Source organism: Camellia sinensis, chromosome 5 (genome assembly GCF_055761805.1).
Source record: "Camellia sinensis isolate YWXY chromosome 5, ASM5576180v1, whole genome shotgun sequence".
In the NCBI taxonomy this organism is placed as follows: Eukaryota; Viridiplantae; Streptophyta; class Magnoliopsida; order Ericales; family Theaceae; genus Camellia; species Camellia sinensis.
In genome coordinates, this window is record NC_138965.1 from 206,322,986 (window position 1) to 206,335,089 (window position 12,104).

General features: G+C 33.0%; 1 protein-coding gene across 1 annotated transcript; it reads left to right on the top strand.

Annotated features, from left to right (window-relative positions):
* Positions 1–1,725: 1,725 nt before the first annotated feature.
* Positions 1,726–7,092, top strand: LOC114286744 (mitochondrial outer membrane protein porin of 36 kDa). The gene is made up of 6 exons (XM_082871333.1): positions 1,726–1,966; positions 2,056–2,123; positions 4,246–4,356; positions 5,162–5,248; positions 5,440–5,648; positions 6,477–7,092. The coding sequence occupies exons 1-6, from the start codon at positions 1,918–1,920 to the stop codon at positions 6,781–6,783; spliced, it is 831 nt and encodes a 276-aa protein (XP_082727459.1). The 5' UTR covers positions 1,726–1,917; the 3' UTR covers positions 6,784–7,092.
* The last annotated feature ends 5,012 nt before the right edge of the window (positions 7,093–12,104 follow it).

Below are 12,104 nucleotides of genomic sequence, written 5' to 3' on the forward strand. Positions count from 1 at the left end.
TCATGATGTTCTTTAGCGATGTTCAAATCAGATCGAATCAATACGAGCCCTAATCGACTCCCCAACAGACAGATCCATGATTCTTCTTCTACCAAGACTCATGCTTGGCACAACGACCAACCACCCCTGAGGCCTGCTCCGCCCGACGACTCGTCGAAGCTTAATCGGAAACCTAATGACCCCAACGCCCATGGAGAATCATCTCATGGGGGGCTCTTTGGCTATTAATTTGACCCTTCTGGGATCATTTCCCACGCTAAGGAGAACTCCGGCGGCGACAATTTGAGATTCTGGCGAAGCCCGTTCTTTCAACAACTTGAGCAACGACGGAACTCCGCCTTCTTTGACGATCATCTTTTTCTTCAAATCGTTGTCTCGGGCAAGGGAAGGAGGTTGTTGGCGGCATCGATACGGTCGCGGTGGTGGTGGTTCATTTGTACGGCGGCGATGTAGGTCCAGACAAAAGTGAGTGTAGGGTCGTTGCTAGCGATGAGAGGGAGAGAGAGAATGGGGCCTCCGCCGTCGGAGTCGAAATCGAAGATGGAGAGGAGCCAGGCGACGTTGGCGGAGGAGGAATCGAAGAGAGAGAAGACCTTGCGGTGGTCTGTTCGAAAGATTTTCATTCAATACGTTTAGGGTTTTTTCTGATTAGGGTTTTTTTTATTTATAAAAAATATATATGAATTGTATAGATGACTTTTGATGATGATGTTTTGACGATGGTGATGAAGCTTGATGATGGCGATTATGTGTGTTGTTTTGATGATGATGGCGTTTGATGTTGTTTTGATGGTGTTGTTGTGATATTTGATGTAGTGATGTTGTGTTATTGATGATGTGATGACGTTTGATGATGATGATGTTGTGATGTTTGATGTTGTTTTGATGATGATGTTTGTGATGTTTGATGTTGTTTTGATAATGATGTTTGATGTTGATGATGATGTTGTGATGTTTGATTTTGTTTTGATGATGATGTTTGATGTTGTTTTGATAATGATGTTGTGATGTTTGATGTTGTTTTGATGGTGATGATGTTGTTTTGACGATGATGATGTTTGATGTTTCATGTTTAATGGTAATTAATATTGGGATAGGACCTAACGGTTCATAAGAAAATTCATAGGACCAAATGGGTTACAAGATACAAATTTAGGATTTATTGGTGCATCCCCCTTTTAAAAATGATTCATGCTTTAGAAAGAAAAAAAAATACAAATACACCCCTAAGGATTGTTTAAAGTATATATTGCCCCCTGTGATTTAGAAAATTACAAAAGCCTCCTTATTAGAATTTTTTATTTAACAGAATTAACTAAAAAAAATTGAAATTCATAATTGTTATCCTATACAATAATAAAATTACTTAAATTATTAATTGAAACATGTTTTTAACATCATTAAAAACTGTTAATTGATTTCATGATTTATTAAAAAAAATGAGAGATTTGTTATGAAATTAGAAATCTCAAAAGGTAGAATGTAATTTTCAAAATCACAGTATTTTAATCAAATCTCATATGTCTGTTTGTAATTTACCCTAAAAAATCATATAAAAATAATATATTTTTATTTTTTTCATCAGGCAATAAATAAGGGGATTGGTGTTTTTATAAATTCATTACTATTAATATACTAACTAGTAGATTAATATTAATTATGAAATTATTATTAACTCCACTTATTAATCGCATTATAAATATAAAAATTTCTTAAATTATATTTCATTATCAATTAATACATTAATTGATACGCTAATTAAATAAACCGGCACCTAGTTCAACCAAAAATAAGTTGATTTTGTTCGTCTGTCCTTCGCTCTGGAGCTAAAATCAACCAGCAAACCCCACCTCTGATTCTCTCTCTCTCTCTCTACAACTTTGTCTTTCTCTCTCCTCTTTTTTGGCTGCATAAGAGATGGGGAAAGGTCCAGGTCTCTACTCCGATATCGGCAAGCGAGCCAGAGGTCTCCGATCACTTTCTCTACCCATTTCTCTGATTTTAATCTTGTTTATATTCATCCATTTTTACTGAATCAATCTGTTGTTGTTTCAGATCTTCTCTATAAGGACTACCAGAGCGACCACAAGTTCACTGTCACTACTTACACTAATACCGGACTCGTCAGTCTCTCTCTCTCTCTCTCTCTCTCTCTCTCTCTCATGTGTGCGTGTGTGTGTTTAGATTTGTTGCGTTTATATTACGAATTGTGGATTAAATCGGTCTATCAAGGTAGGGTTTAGGCCTGTTTGGTTACTGAGAAAATGATGGAAAAAGAAAATTGAAATTGAATCTTGAAATCGCGTGCCTGACTATGTTTTGATTATGAAAAAAATTACGGTTAAAATTTTGACAGTGACTTTATTTTCATAATCTTGCTTCTTATTGAGGAATGGATATGGATGTTTCATTCAATGCATGTTATTCCAGGACTAGCATTTTTATGCGATGGGAAAAAAAATTATATATATATATATATATATGAGAATCTGGTTACATTGCATCTACTTAATTTTCTTAATGCTTTTATTGACCGTTGAGGAAAAGTAGGAAAATATGCAAACCCCTCCTCCCATTCCTTCATGTTGTTACTTGGCTATTAAATGGAGCAGTAGTCTACATCTTGTTGGAATATGTACAGATGGGAGTTTGTTTTTGTTGATAACTTTTTACCAAACCCATGCGATCAAGGAAGCACGGGTGCGGGTACAAGTACGAGTGCGGGTGCGCCGATTCGGCAAAACTCAAAAAAAGTACGATATAGGTACAGCTGCGGTACACCGATATATATATATTTTTTTAAATATAATTATGGTTAAATGATCCAACCTACAAATTAAAATTGAATATCAAAACTAAAAAAAGAACTACTCATTTTCTTATAATTTAAAACCATTAAGCGTTAAAAATAATATTTGTAAAATCTCTCACTTTGACATGTTATGCATTGTGAATTTATGATCATAATTTATTTTTAAAATATTTCTTTTTGCTCATCAATTTGCTATTTTTATAGGGTGAGACCAAAGAAATAACAAGAGACCAAAGAAAGATTTAAAGTTAATTGCCAACAGTAAATGAAAAAAAATTCTCAATTGGGGCAAGTTGTCATTTGCAATTTGCATAATACATAAAATTGCATCATTCCCAACCACTACTAATCAATTAATCCAGTATTAATTTTTAATATTTTGTGCAGAAACTTTAAAAGTTTGTTATGATTAAAGATTTTATAAAGAAATTCTGGGAGAATCTGAAGCAAAAGCATAATGCATAGTCATACATCGAACTATCCTTTATAGGCCTTGTTATTTTTTTTTTGTTCAAATTGCTTTTTGAAAACATCAAAATCATTTGCTGATATGCTTATACAATTTATACCGACAGACAGGACAGCAGAGAAATATCAAAATTACTGATCTGCAAAAACATAAAAAAATAATAATAATAATAATAATTGCTGATCTGCAAGGGCAAAAAAAAAAAAAGGGCCTGGCATACCCATGGCGTACCCACGATGTACCCGAATGACCCAAACGTACCAGACTCTCTTTTTCCGTACCCGGTACGCGTATCGCCGTACCGGTACGCGTACCCGCACCCGGTAAGTACTCGGTACTCGTACGGCACTATTTTTGAAGTACCCGTGCCTTGGAGCATGCGATTCTAGAAAGAAAAATGTTAGGGACCCTAAATGTTTTATTAAATGTTCTACCAAATGTCTCACATAGGTGTGGGACCCACATCGATGTGAGACATTTGGTAGAACATTTGATAAAATATTTGGGGTCCCTAGCATTACTCTTCTAGAATAGATTTCCCAAACCCATGTAGTGTTTTTTACTTATTTCCCAAATCTACATTGCTTTGTGAAAACATAGACTACAACTAATTTATTGTGAAACTTTTGAAGCTGTGTTTGGAGAACATGATTTCAAAAAAAAAAACACTAAGAGCTTGGGAGATAAGATCAAAACAACTGTGATTGGGAAATAAATTTGTTATATATTTAATTTAGTGAAAAAACTACCTTATGACTGGCAAGTTGGCAACATTAAGCTGTATGTATATGCTCGTCCAATCTAAACATGTGATACTGACTTTGTCTTTGTGATCTTTTTTTCGCATACGACTCTTAAAGCCTTATGGGCCATTATATACTGCTCTCAAAATTTAACTTCTTTGATTTCATAATGTTCTGATTATTCTTCATACCTCCCCCCCCCCCCCCCCAACCATGTTCAGGTCATTACTTCGTCAGGAACTAAGAAAGGTGAGTCATTTTTGGCTGATGTTAACACCAAGCTGACAAACAAGAACATCACCACTGACATAAAAGTGGACACAAACTCCAATGTAAGTCATGGAATTTTTATTCAACAGTTTTAGTTACTTTATTTAAAGAAAAAAAAAAAATCTTACATGAGCTTAACCATTTGAATCATATTGTCCGAGATTTAATGTTGGCTTGTGGTGTATACATTAGGTTCATATGCAAATAGTTGGGTACCCATTTGTTCTTTCATCACTCTATGGATGAGAATTGCATTTGTTAGATTGATTGTTTTGAAGATGCTGGTCTTTGTAATCTTGACAATTTTATGTATTGCATGTAGCCGTAATTTATCTGAAGCTTAGTTTCTTCTTGTAGTTTTTTAGCAGTATAATATAATTTACGATATTAGCATCTAATAAATTTTGAATCATTTAACCAATATTGCACTTCTCTGAATGAATTGTTTGTAGAGCTGTGGTTTATACATATTGTACTCATTTTGACTCCATTTTTCTTGCTCAAGTGTGTTTCTGTTGGTAATCAGGCCTAGTTTACTTTGGATGATAGTTTTTTGTATTGAAAACCTTGTGTCATCATATGAGATTCATGTAAATAATTCAGTTTGCTTGGTTGATTGGATCAAAATTACAGCTTTCATTCCCTGTGTTTTTTTTTGTTTGTTTGTTTTTTGTTAGTATCGCCCCAGTTTGGGTGCAATTTTTAATGCATTGACTGAAGCCACATGCCTTGTTGCAATGGATGTAGTTCAGCTTTTATTTTTGTTTGTATCTAAGTAGATGTTTTAAGAATTCAATAAAATTCATTGTAATGATGCACCACCACTGCCATTGATAATTTAGCTAACAAGTTTAAGTGTATCTGTAGCTTTTCACCACCATTACCATTGATGAACCTGCTCCTGGACTCAAGACAATCTTTAGCTTTATTGTTCCTGATCAGAGATCTGGAAAGGTAATCAGACTTTGTACTTTTATAATGTCTTCCAAGTTTGTTAGCTTGCAAATCACCAGTATTCCTCGTGTGATTAGCGAGTCTGTACATTTGACTTCATGGGAATCCTTTTACTCCATTGCAAGGACATTATGTCCCGTTGGAGTCTTACCCAGGTTTTTTATTCTGACTCGTAGTGATTGTGGTAATAGGTAGAACTCCAGTACCTGCATGAGTATGCTGGAATTAGTACTAGTATTGGATTGACAGCTAGTCCCATTGTCAATTTCTCTGGTGTGGCTGGGAACAATATTGTCTCTCTTGGGACTGATATTTCTTTTGACACTGCCTCTGGAAACATTACCAAATGCAATGCTGGGTTTAGTTTCTCAAAGTCAGATCTCATCACTTCCTTGACATTGTGAGTAGTTCCTTCAGCCAAAATCTAGAGGCAAAGTGAATGAACCTTGGAATAATCTATAAATTGCTTTTATATTGATTGCTTGGTTACTTCCATTTAATTTTCTATTTTACCCTATTTGTTTTTGTAGGGCAATTGGTCTATGTAGTTGAGTTGTTTTGGGTGATTTTCTCGACTCTCTAAGTGAACAATACTTAGTATAGTGGAGTTATTATGGAAATTTGTCCTCCATGTGTGTAGGCAAGGAGGATGAAGTTCTTCTTGTAAAACTTGCATCCTTATGCTCTGTTTGTTTGAATAGAAAATATTTTTTGTATTTTTTGGTATTTGGTACAAAGGAAATTGAAAGTCAACAGAAAACGATTTCTATACTCAATAGAAAACTAGTTTATTTGGGTTGAAAATGTTCTCCACTTTTAAAAGGTGGAAACCCACCACAACTCCACCATCACCATCGCTACCACCACTACAACCTTCCACCCCACCTTCACCTCTACCCTGCCACCGCTGCCACCACCATCACCCACCCACCCACCACCCCACCACCAATTAATACAACCATTAGTACATTAGTTTCAAGCATACAACCAAACATAGGAAAATTCCATAGAAATAAACGGAGTGTGAGTTTTCGTAAAGTGAAAATAATAGAGCCTGGGGTGTCCACCGATTATGTTGTGAAATGATAAGAAAGAATGCATAAACTGTGAATCAACCTTTGGATTTTGATCGAATAAGCTTGAAGTCGTGATGGTGTGTTAAGCTTATTTCCATCTGGTCTGACTTGCTTTTTCTGTTTGACGAGGTTTTACTTATTGATGGGTACAGGAATGACAAAGGTGATGCCCTCGTCGCTTCCTACTATCATACAGTGAGCCCATTGACCAGTACTGCTGTTGGTGCAGAGCTGAAACACAGCTTTTCCAATAATGACAACAGTCTCACCATTGGAACACAACATGCACTGGACCCACTAACCACGGTGAAGGCTCGGGTAGACAATTTTGGCAAGGCAAGTGCTCTCATCCAGCATGAGTGGCGTCCAAAATCTCTCTTCTCTATCTCAGGGGAAGTGGACACCAGGGCAATTGAAAAAAGTGCCAAGATTGGACTGGCTTTGGCTCTGAAGCCATGATTTTACATATGTCTTACAGTTTTAATGGAAGAACGGGGCTTGTTTCTGTATGGTGGAGAGCAATAAGGTAAGTACAATGACCTTGGCGTAGTATCTCTTTTTTGCTTTTCCTTGAATGTTTTGCCCATTAATTGTGGTGGCATTGGTTTCCTTGAACTTTGGTGGTTATGATTGAATTGTAGAAAATAATCTCTAGCTGATTGCACAAATTGGCATCATCATTTTCCTTAGGTTCTTTATCGAGTTGTTCTAAGTTCATTGTGGATTAATTGAGCGGAACTTTCCTTATAGAATATGGTTGAAACATCACTGCTGGTTCATCTGCTTGTCTTTGATTTTATTTGTATTTATTTACTTATTACTTCTTGTTTTGATCTCTTTGACTAATTCCATGAGACTATTAGAAAAGACTATAACATGGAAATTTATCATGCGACTTCTCCCTCGTTTGGAAAATGCTTTGTTAATAGGTTTTTTGCTCTGTTTTTTTAATTTGGGGCAAAAAAAAGCTGTTAAAAAAGCTGATCCCTTTTACAAATGCTTAAAAAATTACTTACTTGTATGCTATGTTGCACTCTAGATCAACCAAATCTTCTCTTTCATGGATCTAGAAAACTATCAAGGTTTATTTTTTATTTTTTAAGATGGATAAATTATGATATTTGGTGTAATTCGACTTCTGTAATTATAATCTTTAGCATTATTAGGATTTTGTAATCTGTCGAATTTTTATTGTGAGTTTTAGTTTGTGAAAGTTGTGAACTCTGTTTGGAAAAAATGCCTTCAATAAAGAAAAAAAATGTTTCAGAGCTCTAGAGCTCTAGTTGCTTTAATGCCGGGGCAATTGTACGAGTCCTATCTTGATGTGATATTTTGACTATATATATATATATATATATTAAGCTGCCAGCTCTATAGAACTCTATTTTGGAGCTACCAATCACTCTCTATTTTGCAGCTACCAATCACTGCTGAATAAAGAAATTCCACCAATTGCTTTGGGCACTGTGGAATTACTTATAGCTATAATGTGTGAATAATATATGATTTTCGTTAACTAGTATTTTAAAAATATTGGTTAATAATATTTAAATTGATTGTATAATTTTTATTTTATACATGCAATTTATGCAAACATATTAAACTTTTTAATAATTGCTTTAAGAACACTTTTGTTAATAAAATTCATAATATATTTGTGATGAATGGTGTAATTTACTTGCTTATTAAAGGGAAAGTGAGAATTAATATTGTTAGAAGTTTAAAAGATTCAACTTAAAATCTAGTAGTAATGGGTGCCCCTGAATTATATAAATTAACAAGATTGGGTAGTTTAATAAAGAACAAGTATTTAACATTACCATGCCAGTAATAATAGAGAGATGAGACGTGGGAATTAGACAGAGAGTAAAGATTTTACTTGAGAAAGTAGTGTTCATATTATATATGTTAGAATTTTGAAAACATTTAATTCAGAACCCAATTTTGCCTCCGTTTGGGAAGTAGTGGGTTGGTTTTTTGACTTTTTGGCTTTTTTGATTATTTTAACCTGGGCTAAAAAGCTTGGTTTGGGAAGAGTTTTTTGACTTTTTTTGTGAGAGAAGAGTGTAATGATTATGGGTTGGATGTGATGTTTTGTTTGTTATGGCTAAAATAGCCTATTTTGTTTTTTGTGGTTAAAATAACCAAAAAAGCCCAACCAACTTCTTCCCAAACAGTGCCTTTATATAGATTTAAATAAGTTATATTCACCATTTTTTTTACTTTATCTTTTTCTTTTGATTAAAATTTGGTGGGGTCATAGAAATAGTTTTAAACAAAAGCAATAAAAAAAAGCTATGATGTCAGAGCAAAGCAAACGATAATGAGCAAGGATCCTTTAGAGTGATTTTTCCCTAAAGTTTCCTAAAGTGCTACAGTGTATGGTTGAGATTTACTGGCAAGTCACATCAATTTTTCTGATGTGACTTGTCAATAAATCTCAACCATACACTGTAGCACTTTAGGAAACTTTAGGGAAATTTCACTCTAGAGGATCCTTGGTGAACGGTAATCACAAAGCAGTGTGGGGGCGCTGGACAAAAGATGATTACGTGGATGGATAAGTAGCTGCGTCGGTGCGCGTGTTTGTTTCTGTTTTGTCGTTTTTATGTTTTCGAACCAATCATTAAATAAATTAAAGGGTAAAATATCAAAAAAAAAAAAACTTCTGAGTTTAACATCTTTTTTAATTTAAATTTTAACAAGTGTCTGTTTGGGAAGAAAAAAGCCAGGCTTTTTTGGCTAAAATAGCCACAAAAAACAAAATAGGTTATTTTAGCCACAAAAAACAAAACATCAAATCCAACCCATAATCATTACAATCCTCTCTCACAAAAAAAGTCAAAAAAATCAAAAAGTCAAAAAGTCCTTCCCAAACCAGGCTAAAATAGCTCAGGCTAAAATAGCCAAAAAGCCAACCCATTTCCCAAACGGAGGCCAAATTACACTTTAGAGTTTCATCTGTGTTTTAATATGAACATTCCGTTTATATCCGTTTGGTTGAAACTAATGTAATTTGGATAAATTTTTTAAATTAAAGCATAAATGTTCAAACACTTGTATATTTTTCATCGTAATTTCATTTTTTCTCATTTTTACGTTGTTGAATTCATCTAATACCTTTGTTTTCATTCTACTCCTCATATGCCTCGCTTCACCTTTTTTTACTTGTCGTCGGAGTTTTGAAAGTTGGTCAAAAATAAGATTTTTCTCTCTTTGGGCAAAATTTTCAGATTCAAACTCATATGTTCAAGCCTTTGTATCTCCCTCATCGTTACGTCGTTATATTTATCTCATGGCCTAATTTTCACTTTATTCCTCATATACCTTGTTCCACTTCTTTTTACGTGCTATCGGAGTTTCGAAAATTGGCAAAAAATAAGATTTTTTTCTCTTTGGATAAAATTTTCAGATTCAAATTTACATGTTCAAAACTTTGTATCTCTCTCATTGTAACTCTATTTCATCTCATTTTTGCGTTGTTGGATTTACCTTATGACCTAGTTTTCATTTCACCCTTCATTTACCTTATTCCGCATCTTTTTACATGCCATCAAAGCTCAAAAGGTTGGCCAAAAATCAAAATTTTTTCTTTTTTTTCTCCCCTCTTATCTTCTATCTCCATGCTTCTTCTTTCCCCCTCTCTTTCCACAATTATTTTCTTTTTTTCTTTTCTTTCATTGCCCTTTCACTAAGATTGTGGTGGCCATTGAACCTCCAACAATAGCGGTGGAGGAGTATGACTTAAAAGTGAAAGGAAAGAAACGTAAGAGTGGGGAAAGGGCCATGAAGGAAGAGGAAAAGAGAGAATAATTGTAGAAAGGAAAAAGAAAGGAAGAAACATGGAGATAGAAGATGGATGAAGAAAAAAAAGAAATTTTTATTTTTTATTTTTAGCTAACTTTCGGAGTTTTGATGGCACGCAAAAAGAGGTGGAATAAGGCATATGAGGGATGGATTGAAAATTAGGCCATGAGGTGAATCCAAAGACGCAAAAATGAAGCTAAATGAAGTTATGACGAGAGAGATATAAGGGTTTGAACATATGGGTTTGAATTTGAAAATTTTGCCAAATAGAGAAAAATCTTATTTTTGGTTAATTTTCAGAGCTCCGATGGCACTCAAAAAGAGGTGGAACAAGGCATATGAGTGATGGAATGAAAATTAGGCTATAAGGTGAATCCAACAATGCAAAAATGAAATGAAACGAAATTAGGACAAAGGAGATACAAGTACTTAAACATGTGTATGAATATGGAAATTTTGTCCGAAGAGAAAAATTTTATTTTGGCCAACTTTCGGAGCTCCAATGACACGTACAAGGTTAAACAAGACATATGATGGATGAAATGAAAATTAAGCCATAAGATGAATCCAACGACACAAAAATGAGGCGAAACGGAGTTATGACGAGGGAGATACAAGTGCTTAAATATGTGTGTTTGAATTTGAAAATTTTACTCATATTTCGTTAGTTCAATCAAACGGATCTGGACAGAGGTTCACATTGAAACATGGATGAAATTCTAGGGTTTAATTTGTCGAAATTTAAATCCTGGGATTTAAATTGAAAAACACGCTAAATTTTGGATTTTTTTTTTGTTGTTGGTAATTTGTCCTAAATTAAAATTAATTTTTAAATATAAAAATTAAGTTTGATCTTAAATTCCCATTACAAAATTTAAAAAAGAACCACTATAAAATTTAAAAAAGAAGTTTGAGATTAAATTTAAATTTAACTTAAAATAAGCTCGGCGGAATTTTACATATATGCATGTAATAATGGTCCCGTTTAGTAGAGCTGTGGAAAAGTGATTATAGATTATATTTTATAGCTGTGAACATAAGCTGTTAACCTGTTTGGTGCAACTGTGAGATTATGGATTTAAGCAGCTGAGTAATGTTTGGTTAATAAGCTGTAAAATAACTTTTTATTGTGTAATTGTCCTTTTTACCTTTATATGATATAAAATGATTATTTTGTCATTTTTTTCAGTTTTAATTTAAAAAATTATTTCATTAATAAAAGTTAATATAATTAGTATTATAAAAATTATCATTTTATTAATAGTATCAATTAGTATAAAATTATTTCATTTTTTCATTATAAATTAATTAGAGTTAATTAATGGCTTAATTAGTATCAATTAATACTAAAATTATTAATAGTATCAATTAGTATAAAATTATTTCATTTTTTCATGACAAATTAATTAGTGTCAATTAATGGCTTAATTAGCATCAATTAATACTAAAATTATTAATAGTATCAATTAGTATAAAATTATTTCATTTTTTCATTATACTGGCAATTAATGGCTTAATAAGCATAAATTAATACTAAAATTATTAATAGTATCAATTAGTATAAAATTATTAATAGTATCAATTAGTATAAAATTATTTCATTTTTCATTATAATTTAATTAGTGTCAATTAATGGCTTAATTAGCATCAATTAATACTAAAATTATTAATAGTATCAATTAGTATAAAATTATTTCATTTTTTCACTATAAATTAATTAATGTCAATTAATGACTTAATTAGCATCAATTAATACTAAAATTATTAATAGTACCAATTAGTATAAATATTTGAGAAATGTTATGTATCTCAAATATTCTACTAAACCTCTCACATGGGGTGAGCCTCACACAAATCTACATTTGTGTGGGTCCTACACCCATGTGAGTTTTTGGTAAAATATTTGGTAGAATATTTGGTATCCCTAACATAACTCTAAATTTTTTTTCATTTTTTCATTACAAATTAATTAG

Bases quoted from the DNA above. Each gene is read 5' to 3' on its own strand.
- LOC114286744 (XM_082871333.1), top strand. From the start codon at position 1,918: ATGGGGAAAGGTCCAGGTCTCTACTCCGATATCGGCAAGCGAGCCAGA. The intron at 5,249-5,439 runs GTAATCAGACTT...TTGTGGTAATAG, and splicing joins CTGATCAGAGATCTGGAAAG to GTAGAACTCCAGTACCTGCA. The intron at 5,649-6,476 runs GTGAGTAGTTCC...TGATGGGTACAG, and splicing joins CTCATCACTTCCTTGACATT to GAATGACAAAGGTGATGCCC.